This window comes from Dasypus novemcinctus, chromosome 3 (assembly GCF_030445035.2).
Source record: "Dasypus novemcinctus isolate mDasNov1 chromosome 3, mDasNov1.1.hap2, whole genome shotgun sequence".
NCBI classification, from domain to species: Eukaryota; Metazoa; Chordata; class Mammalia; order Cingulata; family Dasypodidae; genus Dasypus; species Dasypus novemcinctus.
This window is the reverse complement of record NC_080675.1, coordinates 173,273,083-173,290,613: the sequence shown is the minus strand read 5'-3', so window position 1 is coordinate 173,290,613 and position 17,531 is coordinate 173,273,083. Positions and strand designations below refer to the sequence as shown.

Sequence of the window (17,531 nt, the reverse complement as noted above, 5' to 3'; positions counted from 1 at the left end):
TTTTTATGTATTTACTTACCTCCGTAACCACCACATATCAAAACAGAACATTTCAACACTCTTAAGATTCCCTCACGAGTTATCTGCTATTCTCATTTCTGCCATCATCAGTTAGTTTTGCCTGTTCTTGAACCGCTTATAAATGGAATCATGTAGTATGTACTCTTCTGGGTCTGGCTTTTTACACTTAGCTAACTTTCTGTGATTGATACTGTTTGTGTAATCCAGTATTATTACTGTGTAGTACTACCAGGTGTGAATATACTACAACTTATTTATTCATTCTTCTGCTTATGAGTGTGCCAGAAAGAGTTAACATAGCGAGCCTTTAAAAGGTCTGCTTAAAGGGTTGACCTTGGCTGGTGTTTTGAGTACTTGGATTTTGGCTGATGACTGACTTACTATGCCTAAACTGTACAACAGTGTGATTTCTGCTGGACACCTGCTTTCCTTCTGGAGTCATGCAATGTCTGCCTGACATACTAAAATGCCAATGTGGCCAGCCCCAGAAAAGGCTCTGGGAACCTAGTCTCTTAATGTGCTTCCCTGGTTGCAACATTTCCAGTGTGTTGTCACAGCTCATTGCTGGGGAAATAAAATATGTCTTGTGTTTAATTTCCTGAGAACACCCTTGGAAGCTTGTGCTTGGTTTCCTTTGCACCTCACTTTTATACAGGTTTTCTCTTTGCTCATCTTGCTTTGTATCTTACAGCTGTAATAAATCTTAGCTGTGAGTACAAATTTGCTGAGTCCTGTGATTCCTCCTAGTGAATCATTGAACCTGGGGGTGGTCTTGGGGACCCTTGAAACAGTGGCCATTGGTTTGGTTTTAAGATTTTGACTATGAATAAAACTGTTGTGAATATTCTTGTACATTTTTTTTCTGGTCATATGCACTCATTTCCCTTAGATATAGAACCATGAGTGCAATTCCTGGATCATAGGATGAGTACCTCTTGCACATAATATTGTACAAATACTGTACTTCTAGTTGCCTAAAAGAATTGATCTTTTTGTATATGTTGTTTCTTTTGCCTAGAGTGCCCTCCCTACCCCCATTATGTCTTTTTGCCAAAACCTTTTTAATCTTTCACCTACCCACTACTGTGTTGTTTCTATATGTACTTACTGTTGGACTTAGAATGTAGCTTATAATTTGTGTTCCCTATTAGACTGTTAATGCCTTGGAAGCAGGGACTATCTTATTTATCCTCAGTCCCCAGAATGGCCCCTGGCATATGACAATATAATTAATAATTTTAATCTTTGTGTCACCAGACTCAGAATTACATTGTTCATGGGTTCTTTGTTTTTTGTTTATGTGGAATGGTCTCTGATATGAATTTTAACCCCAAATCTGGAAATGACTTTGAGTGGTTGAGAGCTTTGACAGTGAGAAGAGGTAAAATTATTGAGTGACTATTGATCTTGTTTAAAAACTGAAGAAAGGAATCATCATCATTTATGGGGATTGTTATTGAGGTGGTAAAAATATCATCTGTGAAAGGTGTGTGATAGGGATCTGCCTTTTATGTTGTGTCTGTGTCGAGTGCTCACAAATGTAGCAGATGTATGCTGAGTGATGCTGAGATGCAGGCCTTCAAGAATCTTAGTTATCGAGGTAAGAGCTAATCATTCATAAAGCTAACAGTGGTAAACAGTGTAACAAGAGCTACAATTACAGTAAGTTATGTGTTCTGGGTATCCTTGAGTAGTCAATTAAATATTCTCTCAATGTCTCCCATAAGCCTATACTAGAAATTGTAGTATTTCTTTTTCCATACTGAGTCTACAGAGCAAAAAAGAATATTGGACAATAATTGTACCTTATAGAAACCAAACAGTAACCAGAGAAATAAAGGAGGGAGCAAGTGGTCCATGAATTGAGTGGAGAGTAGTTGACAATCACATACCCAAAGATGCCAAGAAAGATAGACTTAACATAATGGTTAGGTTTTAGCAGTCGTGAAGTCATTAATTTAGGAGCAGTTGTATAGTGTCTTTTTTTTGGTAAGAAGACACCGCTGATGGAATATTGCAGGTTAGAGGGCAAACAAGGGGTTAAAGAAGTAAAGATAGCCTGTTTTCCAAGATGTTGGTTGTAGAGCAAAAGAAAGAAGTCAGTGATTTGGGAGAATTTTTAAATCAAGAAGTATGTGTATGTATGTGTGTATTTACTTTATTTTGAAATACTTTCAGATTTACAAGACAGTTTAAAAAAACAATACAAAGCCTGTACAGAGAGCTCCAACATACTCCTATCCCCTCAGTTACCCAGATCCAAATTTGGCCACATTTGCTATATTACTCTATCTACACATTTGTCTATTAATCCATTTTTTGAACACTTGAGTGTAGGTTTTATACTTCATGTTCCTTGAACACTTAATACTGTTGTGTATATTTTCTAAGAACAAGGATATTCACTTAATCATCTTAAATACTGTTATGAGGATCAAGAAATTTAACATTAATACAAAGGTTACGTTCTATATTTGTTTTTTCATACATCTCAGTAATGTCCAATATTGTCTTCCCTTGTTAGATCCTGTCAAGAATCATTTATTTCATTTAATTGTCATTGTCTCTTCAGTTGCTCTTTTTTTTTTTTTAATTGTGGAAACATACATACCATAAACTTTGTCATTTCAAATGCTCCCAAGCATACCATTCATCAGGATTATTCACATTCATAGTATTGTGGTGCCCTCACCACATTCCATTGCTAAAACTTTCCCATCTCTCTGAACAGAAACCCTCTACCGTTATGCATTAACTCCTCAGTCCCCCTACCCCTGCCTGTACTATTAATTCCTGTTTGTATGAGCTTGCATGTTTTCTGATATTTTCCTTGTTATTATAGGGCTTAAATTTAACATCCTAAATCTGCAGCAATCACCTTTGCTTTGATACCAATTTCAGTGTAGTACACAAACTGTTTCTATACTCCTCTGTTCCCCACAAGTTACATTTTTATATATTGAGTCCAAAATGATTTCCATTACATTTTATGCATTTGCTTTTAGATCTTGTAGAAAGTAGAAAATAGTTACCAAAGGTACAGCAGTATGGACATTTATTTTTACTAACCTTGTCATTACCCTCACTGAAGAGCCTTTTCTTCACATGACTTCAATCTGTGGTCTGTTGCCCCTTCATTTCTACCCACAGAACCCTTTCTAGCATCTCTTGTGGGATTGGTCTGCTGGTGAATTCCCTCAGCTTTTGTTTATCTTGGAATGTCTTAATCTATTTTATTTATTTATTTTTAGGAGGTATTGTGGATTGAACGTGTAAAATATGTGCTCATCAATTTAGCTACACCTGCTTCTCTCCATCTCTCCATTTTTTTAATATAAAAATAAGATTTATTTTTACTTATTTCCCTCTCCCCGCCCCCCTCCCCCCAGTTGTCTGTTCTCTGTGTCTATTGGCTGCGTGTTCTGCTTTGTCCACTTCTGTTGTTGTCAGCGGCACGGAAATCTGTGTTTCTTTCTGTTGCGTCATCTTGCTGTGTCAGCTCTCTGTGTGTGCGGCGCCACTCTTGGGAAGGCTGTGCTTTCTTTCACGCTGGGCAGCTCTCCTTACGGGGTGCATTCCTTGTGCGTGGGGCTCCCCTACACTTGGGACACCCCTGCGTGGCAGGGCACTCCTTGCGCGCATCAGCACTGCGCTTGGGCCAGCTGCACACGGGTCAAGGAGGCCCAGGGTTTGAACCGCAGATCTCCCATGTGGTAGACGGATGCTCTAACCACTGGGCCAAGTCCGCTTCCCGTCTCCTTCACTTTTTAAAGACAGTTTTGCTGGGTCGAATTCTTGAATGGCAGTTTTTTTTGCTGTCAGCACATTGTCTGTCACCCCCTACCTTCTTGTCTTCATGGTTTCTGACGAGAAATCAGTACTTACTCTTATTGAAGCTTCCTTGTACATGACATGTTGCTTCTCTTACGGCTTTATGAGTTCTCTCTTATTTTCTTCTGGGACTCCCGCAGTGCATATGCTTGATGGTGTCCCACAGTTTCCTCAGACTCTGATCACTTTTCTTCTTTCTGCTGCTCAGACTGGATGATTTCTGTTGTCTTCAAGTTCACTGATTGATTCTTCTGCCAGCTCCAGTCTGCTGTTGAACTTCTCTAGGGAATTTTAAATTTCTATTACTGTGGTCTTCAGCTCTGTTTGGTTCCTTTTCATAATTTCCATCTCTTTATTAACTCTTTGTGTTTATCCATCATATTCCTGATTTCCTTTAGTTCTTTGTCCATGTTTTCCTTTAGCCCTTTGAGCATATTTAGGACCATTTTTAAAAAGTGTCTGTGATGTGTCCCGGGTCTGGTCCTCATTAATGGTTTCTAATGCACCTTTCCCATACTTTGCAGAGTAACCTATCCAAATTCTCTTCAGGGCTTATCCATGCCATGGGCTTAGATAATAGCTCCATGCCAAAACATAGGTATCCCTTGGAATTCCTCCAAATGTCCCCTCTTCCCTGGGAAACTGCTTACTCATGGTCCAGGGCACTGCTCTTTAGTCACTTAACCATTCTCCCAGGGCATACTTAGAACTCAGGGAGCTGCTTTCTACACACACAGGGCAAGTTCTGGACTGGCGAGTCCATCAGGAGGCCAGCAGGCAGATTGGGCTAGGCATACATGTTCCCAGAATGTGCATGAGAGTTGCTGTGCTCTCTCTGGAACTGGCAGCAATGTTCCCTGAGCTGTTGAGGGGTGGAGGAGGGGCCAACTGGGACAACCCGAGATCCTACTGTTTTTTAAATAGCTTTTTTCTTGACTTGGCACTCCACTTGTCCTTTGACAGTCCTTTGCTCTGGATCTTTAAGATATTTCTGCCAATTCTTGCTGCTTGTTCACAGCCTCTGTGGGGGAATGGAGCCCTGAGCGTCTTACTCCACCATCTTGACTGAGGCCAGACCAAGGCATAGTTGTTTAAGTTGAGAGAGTCTTAAGCATACTTTGGAGGTGAAGGAGCCAGTGGAGGAGAGGGGAGAGTCAGACCATGAAGGAAGAGGTATCTGGTGATGGATTCACTTTCTTTCTCTGATAGTGCATCTCCTTTATTTCTGATGTCCAGTTCCCTCTCCCTGAATTTACTGTTCTTTATCTTCTCTTTGCCTGTTTTCTGAATTCTGTTATGCTCTTTTCCTACACCTACTTGTTGAAAGTCTTTTTCTTTAGTTTCCCAATCAAAATTCTGAATTCTGAAGTCATTCCAGACACTTGATTTACTTTTCCCTTCAGCGTTTTTTTCTTTATTAGAGAAGTTGGGGTTTACAGAACAATTTTGCATGAAATTTCCATACACCACCCCACCACCACCATTTTGCATTGGTATGGAACATTTGCTACAATTGATGATAGCACATTTTTATAATTGCACTATTAAAGTCCATGATTCATTTAGGGTTCACTGTGTAGTGTAATTCAATGAATTTTTAAAAAATTATTCTATTACCATGTATACAATCTGATTTTTCCCTTTTTAAACATATTCAGATATATATTTCACTGCTGTTGTATTCACAATGTTGTCCCACTATTCATTACCACCTGTAGCGTTTTGTACCTAACTCTGTATACATTTACCTGTGGATTTTTTTTTTCCTTCCTCTGAGGGCAAAGATTGTTTTGTTTACCTAACAGGTTTTCACTATTTAAATGTTAGGTTGAACTATGAAACTGCCATTTTGTTAAAAAATGGTAAAATATTGACAGTTTGATGTAGATCTAATACATTTTTATTCCTTACATTGTTGAACAGAAGACTTGAAGTGGAGGTTCAATTAAGAATGGATAAGTAAGGACCAAGGGGAAAGTTAAAGAGAAGCATTATTATCACAACTGTGGAGTCATTTAAATTCAACCAAAATTTGGCTTTGAGTGACCTGAAGGGTGCCCAAAGCAAACATGGGAACTTGGCTAGATTAGGATTGTTATGGGGGGAAAAAATCCTGAGGGGAAATGGTAGCACTTTATAATTCTTAGGTTTGACTGACATCTTCCAGTGAGTTTTCATATAAGGGCAGTTCAAAAGTTAATAATCTCAATATTTGGCATATAAATGCTATAGAGGTGTTTTTATCTTTGTTATTAGGTATAAAACTAAAGGCAAATTGCCCAGTTCTTTGGGGCATCTTAAGTGTATTACTTTCTAGGGCTTTGGTTTAATTACAAATGTTCAAGACAAACGCTTTTTTTTTTTTTTTTTTTAAAGTTTTATTCACCTATCATATAGTTCATCCAGACCAGAGGTTCTTAAACTACGGGTCCATGGACCCCTTGATTTCAGGGGATCCATGAACTTCAATTGAAAAAAGTTAACTTTTTTTGTGACCTCTAACTGAAACCTAGCATTTCCTTCGCTTAATCAGTGTATGCAGGAAATAAGTTACAGTAATATTCATTTCACCTGACTGGCAAAGGGTTCCTTGGAACAAAAAAAGTTACGAACCCTTGATCCAGAGTGTACAGTGGGAGGCTCTCAGTTAATCAGGGTTGTGCAGTCATCACCACAATCATTTTTAGAACATTTTTCATTACTCCTTCAAAAAGGAAAATACCATACCTCTTAAGCCCCTCTATTATTGACTCTTAGCGTTGATATAGTGCCTTTGTTACAAGTAATGAAACAGTATTACAGTATTACTGTTAACTATAGTTGATAGTGTGCATTAGGTGGTTTTTTCCCACATACCACCCTTTTATTAACACCTTATAATAGTGATGTATATTTGTTCTAGTTCATGGAAGAATATTCTTATACTGGTACTATTTGCTACAGTCATCATCCACAACAGGGGTCACTAAGTTATACAGTCCCAAGTTTATCCTCTCATTTTCCTTGACATACACAACCCTAAACTTTCCCTTTTAACTACATTCACACCCATAAATGAGCACAATAATGTGCCACCATCACCTCTGTCCGTTTCCAAACATTTGTAATCAACCTTATTAAAGATTCTGCACACATTAAGCATCTGCTCCCTATTCTTTCCCCTCATTTCCTGGTAACCTGTATTCTAGATCTTAACTTCGTGAGTTTATTCATTAGTTCATATTAGTGAGCTCATGCAATATTTGTCCTTTTGTATCTGACTTATTTTACTTAATGTCCTCAAGGTTCATCCATGATGTTGCGTGCATCAAGACTTCCTTTCTTCTTACAGCTGAATAATATTCCATTGTATGTATACACCACATTTTCTTCATTCATTGGTTGGTGGACACTTGAGTTGTTGGCAGTTGTGAATAATGCCGATGTGAACATCAGTGTGCAAATGTCTATCTGTGTCCCTACTTTCAGTTCTTCCGAGTATATACCTAGTAGCAGGATTGTTGGGTCATATGGCAGTTCTGTACTTAGATTCCTGAGGGATCAGTGCTTCTTATCTAAAAAATTACTGATTAAGTAGAAAAACTTATCCTGGAAAACTTTTAGTGTGAATACTCAGTTTTGCAGGGAGTTCACTGGATTTCCATCTGTGGACCCCAGGTTAAAAACTCCCATTTGGAAAAGTAACTTTTGTGCCTGTTAAACTTATATAAATCTCCCAGCTGACTTTTGATAACTTTGTAGTGGATGATTAGCAGTCTTAAATGAGCCTGTAATGTAGAAGTGTTGAGTAAATGAAAACAATAAAAATCAACCCAGGGATGGTAGAGTTGGCATTCATTTATGACAGTTGTGTATTCCTAAACCAGGAGTTTGACCTGAAGGAATGGCCATTCCATCTCTTCACCTTGTTGCGCCTGGGGCGTGTGGTATCCAAAGGTAGGATAGGGTTTTCAAATTAGGCAATTCTAGTTTTATTCTAGCATACAAGCAAGTATTAAATTTTAGGATCTTATTCTTTAATTAGCAAACATAAACCCCATGGTTTGTGCTCAGATTTTTAAAGAAGGAATTATGGGTGATAGTGTCAAACCATAGATGCAAACAATTCCAGTTTGTGCTAAAACCAGTAATAAGCTTTTTGGTGAACTTGACTAGGATGAATAAGTTGAAAGTATATATTACTGAGTAACAATGATTAAATGAATCAAATGGAATTAGGGAACATCTGTCACTAATAAGTTATTTATCAAGCATATCTGTAGCAGTTTGGTATTATTTATGAATTCCAAATATAGACACTGGATTTTGTTTGTAAATTGGTCTATTCCTCTGGGTGTATTAGATTGTTTACATTCAGAGGTTTCACTTTTACTTGATTAAATGATTAAGGCTTTGATTGGGCCATGTCAGTAGGACTGAGGCGGTGGGGACTCAGAAAACAACATGACAGAGGAGTTAGTTGGAGTTTTGGAAGCTGGAACCCCAGTAAATAAACACACAGGAGAAGAACACAGAGAAATAGAGACCCTGGGAAGAGAGAGAACCTGACAGTCCACAGCTGACCTTGTGGAGAGAACAGAGCCGCTGAGTCTGGGGAGAGATGAGACTCATCTCAGTCTACAGCCAGTATTGGAAGAAGCTGGGACCATGGAACCTGAAGAGGAAGAGGAAGCCAGAACCTTTGCAGATGTCTGCAGCCATCTTGCTCCAACATGTGGCAACAGACTTTGGTGAGGGAAGTAACTTAAGCTTTATGGCCTGGTTACTGTGAGCTTCTACCCCAAATAAATACCCTTTATAAAAGCCAACAGATTTCTACTATTTTACATCAGCACTCCTTTGGCTGACTAAATATAATAATATCCATACATTTTGTACATTTCCAAAGTCTGCAAAGTAGATGACATTCCCATTGTATACCTGAGGCAACTGAGACTCAGAGAAAATACTTAGTATACCTAGTGTTTATACTCCAAAGCTCTTGTATTCTTTCTGCTCTGTGAAACAGTAATTTGCAATTTTAGGGAAGATTCTTCCTGTATGGAAAAGGGGAATGCTCTTTTCAGACTGTACCTCCCCCATGTGTGTCCCAGTTTGAGGTTCACTGTAAGAAATCACTATTTCATGATGGAAGTGTCAAAACTCTTGACTGTTGAAGAGAAGGAAAACGGAGAATGGCTCTAAAATAACTTCTGTTAATAGAGATTCCTCATGAGCTATTCTTTCTGATGGTAGATAGGTAGAATAGTTTACCTTGAGGCCATTTTTAGCAGGTGAATATATCATAAGCATTCAATTTTAAAAGAATTATTGTTTTCCAGTTTTGCCAAGTAGTCCCTTCTTGTTGACCCTTGATTATTAGTAGCATTAAGGTTTGAGCTCTTCAATAACCTCTATCTTTAAAGCCCATTTTTCCTGTCCATATGAAAAATCACGTGAAGATTTTAAAATGCAAATCTTTCTTAGCAAAATATACCGAAAACAGTAGTGGAAGCCATTGGGCTATAGTGGAATAACCAAGATAACTATTTTTCCTCATGATAAATTGATCAAAGTTAAGACAGAATATACAAAGTAAATTAGTCTGTGGATATAGGAGTGAATAGAAGGTTTTGAAAATGAGAAATTACAAACTCATTTAACTGTAGAATTTAAAAGAACCAATATATTCTACAGTAGGTTTAGGCTTTATTCAGTTCTTTTTGTATAATGGCTTTAGTCTTTTTATTAACCTTTTAAAATCATGTGATTATGAGGAAGAGTTACTGGGTTCTGAGGCACAGAAGGGAAGACTCAAAGGAACAGTTGCCTTAGATTTGCAGTAAATATTTCTCATTTAATGAGGAAATCGATTGTTTTCCTCAAGGATCCCTGTGATAATTTTTGACTCTTTGTTGTAATAATCATACTAATGATAGGCAACGTTCATTGGTTCCGCCTATAATTACGTGCCAGGCACTGTGTTAAGCACTTTATCTGTATTCACAAAACAGCCTTACGAGATACCATTACTCTTGTCCACATTTTATACATAAGGAAAGTGATGGGTCTTTTCTCCATCTGGCATCACTGGCTTTGATTTTTTAAAATTGATTACTCAAGGCAAAGTATTGGTACTTACTGATACGATTAATCAGTTGGGGGTATAAATTGAGCACCACATTTGTTTTTATTCTGATTACAGGGTATCTTAAACTGTATCTTTGATTTGGTGTACTAAGAGAGAAGGGAAGGGAAACACACCAAATACCATCTGACTTGAGTTTGGAGTTTATGGCAATTGTTCCTAATGGGGGTGAGAGTCTGTCAAGATGGCCAAGAATACTCCTAAATTAGAGTTTTTCAGGATATGTGCAATAGTAAGATTCTTAGGTTGTCTTCTCCTGGGGAAGCAAGTTTCTCCCCAAGGGACTTTAGGTCTTTGTCTGTCTCCTAGACCAATGTTGCATTTTTTCATGTAGCTGCACCTGTAAGGAAACAAAAGCTCACCTGATTGTGGAGGAGAAAAGAATTTTATTAACAGTCTTGCAAGAATGGGTGCGACCTGGATAAAATTGTCAGTGCACCAGACAACAAGAAACAGTGATATTTATACCGTAAACCTAACACGCAGATCCCTCCCCTGGTCCCCTGTGATTGGGTACTTCAGGGGTTACAGCCTATCCAAGATGTCTAAGTTGCACTTTTCCCGCTCCCACGCTCTCTACACTCCAGTCGGCTGGGCAGTTCTGCGCTGATTTTACTCCTGGCATGTTTTTCAGATTTGGCACTGCTATCACTATTGGCCCCGACCCCCCTCCTCACCATTGGTCCTTCTCACTTTGGCCCTGCCCCCACTCCTCACCATTGCCCCCCACCCCCATTTTGGTGCCACTTTTCAAATTCCTGCTAGAACCCCTTTTCCTCCCTCCCCTCTAACAGCAGAGCCGGCTCTATCTTCCCCTTTGTGAAAATTAAACTTAACCCTTTCCCACAATTTCCTTCAGAAACTCACATACATACAGTTGACATGTACTTGTCTTTAACTTGACCAGGGTCTGGGAATCCATGCATATAGTACATCTGTTAATAGTATATAAAGAACAGGTAGTTTTATGTATTAAAGTTTGGAAACCTCTGATCTAGAATATAGCACCCACCCCTTACATGTGAGGCCTTCTTTACAGTCTTTTCTCTGTGCCTTATGTTCCACCAGACTGGGTTACTGTTGATGGTGCTCTTCTGCTCTTGGTGTTCTCCAGATTTTCCTCTTCATTTCCACGGACATTCTCTTCCTCTCAGCCCCCCCTTGACTTAAGTGATATTGCTCATTTACAGCACATTATAGCTGTGTTGTGGTTGTTTATAACAAGATCAGGGCTTAGTTCCTTTTCCAGACCTTCCTTTATTTTTTGTCTGTTGACCCTCAGGGTGTCCATTGTAGATAGAGAGCAGTTGGTTAGGGCAGTGGGCTCACCCACATTTTAATTAGGTTAAACCAAGTGACACCAAGGCATTTTTTTTTCTTTGTCCTGAATTGACCAGTTGTAAGATCTTAGGTAAAGCTTCCCTACTTTGTTTTCTCCCAGGATAATTGGAATAATAGAAAGTGAAGGTGAGGCATATTCCCCTTAGAAAAGTCTGTCAGCCAATATTTCATGGCTTGACCTTTTAGGATTTGGATGTGCAGAGTGAGGGAGATTGAAGAATGAAAGATAGGATCTAGATTTCTGCCTTGGGCACATGGTGAATGATGTAATGTTATTTACTGAGAGAGAGAACACCAGAAGAAAAGCTTTTGTGTAGAGGTTCAATTCATGATTACATTTCTAGGAGTTCTCTTTTCATTGGGTAATGTCTTACACATCGTCTCATGCTAGTAAATAGACTTGTGTGTACTTTTAGTGACCACGTAGAGTTGTACAACTTAGCTAGTTTCTCTTGGGTGTTCTTACCACTCTTGGTGCTTACCATATGCTCTCTTATAATTACATCTTCAGATGTTAAAATAGCAGCTACCACATGCCAGGTATTATGCTAAGTTCTTTATACATGTTATTAAAAGATTGGTAGTTCTCCTTTTCCCTTTTTATAAATTGGTAAAGTGAGGTGCCGAGAGGTTCAGTAACTTGTCTGGCATCATACAGCCAATAAATGGCAGAATCAAGATTTTTTAAAAACTTTATTGAGGTATAATGTACATATCATAAGTTTACCTGCTTAAGGTATACAATTGAATGATTTTAGTGTATTTACAAATTAGTGCAGCGTCACCGTAGTCTGATTTTATATTTTCATCATCCCAGAAAGAAACTCATCCCCAAAAGAAACTAACTGTACCCATTAGCCATCACTCCTAATCTCCTCATTCCCCCCAGCCCTAGGCATCCACTAACCTACTTTGGATGTGCCTCTTCTGGACATTTCATGTAAATAGGCTCATGCAATATGGGTATTTTGTGTCTGGCTTTCATGTAGCATTATGTTTTTGTGGTTTATCCATATTGTAGCATGTGTTGTTACCTCATTCCTTTTTTTTTTTTTTTAAGATTTATTTATTTATTTCCCTCCCCTCCCCGCCCCCCACCCCGGTTGTCTGTGCTCTGTGTCTGTTTGCTGCGTCTTCTTTGTCTGCTTCTGTTTTCGTCAGCGGCACGGGAATCTGTGTCTCTTTTTGTTGTGTCATCTTGCTGCGTCAGCTCTCGGTTGTGCGGTGCCATTCCTGGGCAGGCTGCACTTTCTTTGGCGCTGGGTGGCTCTTCTTATGGGGCGCACTCCTTGCACGTGGGGCTCCCCTATGCGGGGACACCCTGCATGGCACAGCACTCCTTGAGCGCATCAGCACTGAGCATGGGCCAGCTCCACACGGGTCAAGGAGGCTGGGGGTTTGAACCGCGGACCTCCCATGTGGTAGACGGACGCCCTATCCACTGGGCCAAGTCGGCCGCCACCTCATTCCTTTTTATGCCAAGTAATATTCCAGGGTTTGAATATTCCACCAGAACCAAGATTTAAATCCAGCCTCGGCTCATTCTAAAGCTCATGCTGCTTCTGTGTCATGCTGATCCCTCTTTGTGTCCTACTAGATTAGAAGATTTTTGAGAATAGAAGAAATGTATTCGTTTCCTAGCATTGGCACAACAAATTCCCAAATTTTGGCATCTTAAAACAACAAATTTATTCTCTCATAGTTCAGGAGGCCATAAGTCTGAAATCAGGGTGCCGACAGGGCCATGCTCTCTCTGAAGACTCTGGAAAAGAATCTTTCATTACTGGTTCCAGTTTCTGGTGACCCCAGGCGTTCCTTGGCTTGTGATAACATAACTCTAATTTCCCTGTCTTCACATGACCTCCGTGTATCTGTTTCTGTGTGTCCTGTCCCTTCTTATAAGGACATCGGTCATCGGATTTAGGGCCCACCCTAATCCCAGTATGATTTTATCTTGACACCCTTAATTACATCTTCAAAGACCCTATTTCCAAATGAAGTTATATTTTGAGGTTCTGGAATTTGGGGGGATACTTTTTAACCTACTACAGGCAATATCTTTATATTTTAGTGTTTTCCCTTACAGTCCTCTCATAGTACCTTAATCATAGTAAGCATTCACTAAATATTTTAATGTGTAGTCAAGAAATTCAAGTCCTTGTTACTTTCTTACAAATGTTGTAGAGTTGGGAGAATGGGGGTACACAGTCTCTGAATTTCTTGTAGAGCAAGGTAGAAAACCTAAATATCTTTTCTCTGTGTATAGGAAGACGAAACGGGAAGGATCAAAGATTGCTGGGACAACCAGGAAGCACCTGCGCTCTCCACGTGTAGCAATGCCAGTATCTTTCGAAGGATAAATGCCATGTTGGATAATTCCCTGGATTTCAGTAGAGTCTGCACTACACCCATAAATCGAGGAATTCATGATCATTTGCCAGGTGATTTAGATTTGAAAACTTGAATGTGCTAGGCCTGTATATAGAACTTCTAAGCAGCACTTGTAGGAGGACTTCTTGTGAAGGCTATTAAATATGACATTGAGTCTCTGGCACTGTTTTCCCCTGTTGTGGTTTATTTTGTGAATTGGGTCCCCATCTCGGTGGAGATTGCCTTTGATTAGAATGTAGAAATTTCTATGCAGGAAAATTTGGGTAAAAAAATGATAGGTCTAATGTGGCAGGACTATTTACATATAGATATATAAGGTGAGCCATATATGAAATTTTAAATTTTCTGTAGCCACATTAAAAAAGGTAAAGAGAAAAGGTGAAATTAATAAAATATTTCATTTACCCCATCATGTCCCAAATATTATCATGCCAATGTATAATCGATATTATTGAAATGTTACACTAGTTAATGCTGACACTTCAAAATCTGGTGTATATGTTATACTTTCAATTTGAACTAGCTACATGTCAGATACTCAGTAACTACTAGTGGCTAGAGGCTACTGTACTGGCTAGTATAACTCTTGAATGTTTTAACTGTTCTTAATCATGAGTGCAAGTCAACAGCATTTAGTTTTTGTGATACATGGGATACTCCACAGAATAGTGGAGGGAGAGGGCAGCGTCCTCTGAAGATGACTCTACAAGTAAAATTGGATATTCTAACAATGTTTGATAATCATTTTGGGAGTTGAAACATGATATAAGAATGCTGATGGAATGATTTTGCTTGAGTTATTTTAGATGAAAGTAAATGTATTTTTAACTTTTTAGATGGATCTTGAAAAAATTTGGCATAACAGTATTTCAGAGCCCTCAGAAGGACTGATAATTGCTATTTTTTAGTTATAAATTTTTTGATTTTTAAAAACATGGCCTTGGAAATAATTCCGAGGCGGAGGTGGAGATTTGTAAACATTAAGTAGCTAAATGTTTGAGACTTATTAAGAAGAGTGTCTTGTGGCATCTCTAGAATTTGATTCTTTTTTTTATTTTTTAAAGATTTATTTCCCTCCCCCCCACCCTGGTTGTCTGTTCTCTCTGTCTTTTTGCTGCGTCGTCTTTGTCCGCTTCTGTTGTTGTCAGAGGCACGGGAATCTGTGTTTCTTTTTGTTGTGTCATCTTGTGGTGTCAGCTCTCTGTGTAGGCGGCACCATTCCTGGGCAGGATGCACTTTCTTTCGTGCTGGGTGGCTCTCCTTACAGGGCGCACTCCTTGCGTGTGGGGCTCCTCTATGCGGGGGATACCCCTGTGTGGCAGGACACTCCTTGCGCGCATCAGCACTGTGCATGGGCCAGCTCCACACGGGTCAGGGAGGCCCGGGGTTTGAACCGCGGACCTCCCATGTGGTAGACGGATGCCCTAACCACTGGGCCAAGTCCACCGCCTGAATTTGATTCTATTAAATTGTAGTGGAGGGCAAATGAGAAAAGGGCATATGGGGATCTTGTCTCTTCTAACTTCCAAAAAAGTGTTTAAGTAATTGTCTTAGTTTCCTTGGGCTGCTGGAAGAAAGTATATCACAAACTAGGTAACTTGAAACAATAGAAATTTTTATTGCCTCATGGTTCCAAAGTCTAGAAGTCCAAAATTAAGGAAAGCTCATGCTTCCTTTGAAATCAGTAGGGAAAGATCTATTCCATGTTTTCGCTCTTGGCTTCTGGTGGTGGCTTTCTGGCAATCCATGGGGTTCTCTGCCTCACTTGTCACATAGCATTCTTTGCTTAGTCTGACTGTGTCCAAATATCCCCTTCTGAGAAGGACACTAGTCATAGTGGATTAAGGACCACCCTACTCCAGTATGACCTCATTTTAACTAGTAAGATCCTTCAAAGAGCCTATGTCCAAATAAGGTGACATTTTTGGGACTAGGTGTTAGGATTTGAACATATCTTTTGGAGACACAATTCAACCCACAGCAGCAATATTTTCTGTTGATTGAAGTAAGTCATGACCTAACCCTTTTTGCTCCTTTAGCTTATCCGTAAAAATTAAGGGAATCTGCTTGGTTCTACATACATGTTCTGTTTTTCTCCTTTAAGAAAGTTGTTGGATTATATTCAAACAGTGGCTTAAATCCTCACTGAGTGCTTGAGACATACCAGAAACTTTCCTAGTTTATAGGAAAATATTTTTCAGGTATTGTGAGGTTGTAGAACTGTCTGAGGGAAAGGACTGTGATTGGTGAGAGGAACTTTGAGGAGTGTCAGTCTCCCGTTGGCTAGGGAGCCCATTGACCACACTGGTTAAGATGTCAGGACCTGGTATTGCCATGCTCTGTGACCAGCCTGACTACAAGTTATTAGACTTCTTGGTACTCAAGGCATACATCCCAGGAGGTACAGTGGGAGGCATGCCTTGAAGAAATTGGGAAACCTTGAGCAGTTAAAGAGGTCAGTTTTCTCAACTGTAGAACAGGGTGATTCCTACCCAACTTGCCTTACAGGGTTCTTCTGGAGCTCAGACGAAAAACAGTACTACAGTTGTAAAGGACCCTAAGAGATTGTTAGAAGGATTCCTGTTAGGTAGCTGGTGTTCTAAGCCCTTCTCACATACCTAACCCCGACTGCGTGGCCAGCCCTCCTCTGCCTCCTACCTGAGATGTCCACTCAGGACTAGGGGCCCTGGGTCTTGAGTTAGTGAAGCAGGGATGCCTGATGTATATAGCAGACAGCATATTTTCTGGGTTCCTCCAGCATGAACTCCTATAGACCAGGCCTGCAGAAAAGCCAACCTTGTAGTTTATGCGAGAATAAATCTGTATATGTTGTCTTCACAAAGAGCCTTAAAAATTACCTGAACTTGTAGCTTCTGACCAAAAATAACATTGTCACCTAAGAAAATAATCAGATATGTAAAGACTTTAGAACAAGCTTGTTTATCTAGTGTTATACATAAGGAAAACTTGGCAACAACCTAAGGTTAAATAAATTGTAGCACATACAGTGGAATGTTCTGCAGCCATTAAGTGAGATGTTTGTAGAAGACTAATAGTATAGGAAAATAATCTCAGTATCTGAAATGAAAAACAGAATACAAAACAATATGGCCTTAAATGTGTTTAAATGCATAGAAAAAGACTAGAATAATATGCATAAGTGTCAACAGTGTAGGAGTTATAGGTAATTTTTTCTGTGCTTTTGCTTTTCCCCAGTAGGTCGTCTTAACACATTTTGTAATAATTTTTAAAATGGTGTATCCTACTACAGTTTTTCACACTGCTGTTGCAAACATCATATTTAATTTTCTTGATGGACTCTGGCATAGGGGAAAGGTCTTTTACTAATGTCTTAACATTTTGTTCACATTTGGTTATCATTAGAATTAAAATTGCAAAATTAACTTATTCACACGAATATACGTACTTTGCAATAGTTACATACTGTTTAAATTTTTCATTTGGTGGACAAATGTTTAAGTCACGTGCAAGGCTGTATGCTAGGCATGACAAAATATTTCATTGCATGGTATGCAGTGAGAGTGGTAACTCAGTTGACTTATAATGAGACATTATTGAAAAGTGTTGTGACAGGATCAAAGGAAGGAGAAGTCACATTGGTTAGGAAATTAGGAAGTGCTTTTGGATGAAGCAAGGTTTGAAAATCGACTTTGAAGAGAATATTAAATTTTCATGGAACCTTAATGTAGGGCTATGTGATAATGATTTAACTTATTAAAGTAAAGCATACCTACTGAAAAGTACACAAAGTTTTACTGTAACATAAATATAACTCAAATTTCCCATTTTGACCTTTTTT

The 17,531-nt window shown here is 39.1% G+C and overlaps 1 protein-coding gene across 5 annotated transcripts in view; it reads left to right on the top strand.

The window, feature by feature from the left end:
- CPEB1 (cytoplasmic polyadenylation element binding protein 1) overlaps window positions 1-17,531 on the top strand; it is a 167,478-nt gene that overhangs the window by 13,931 nt on the left and 136,016 nt on the right. For 4 of the 5 annotated variants that reach the window (XM_004472071.5, XM_012530488.4, XM_058294735.2 and 1 more), the window contains exon 2: window positions 13,587-13,761. The exons of the other annotated variant lie outside the window; for it this stretch is intronic. In XM_004472071.5, the coding sequence (XP_004472128.1) occupies window positions 13,686-13,761 (76 nt within the window). In that variant the 5' untranslated portion in view covers window positions 13,587-13,685. The remainder of the gene's footprint in view (window positions 1-13,586; window positions 13,762-17,531) is intronic. 5 annotated transcript variants of the gene reach the window in all.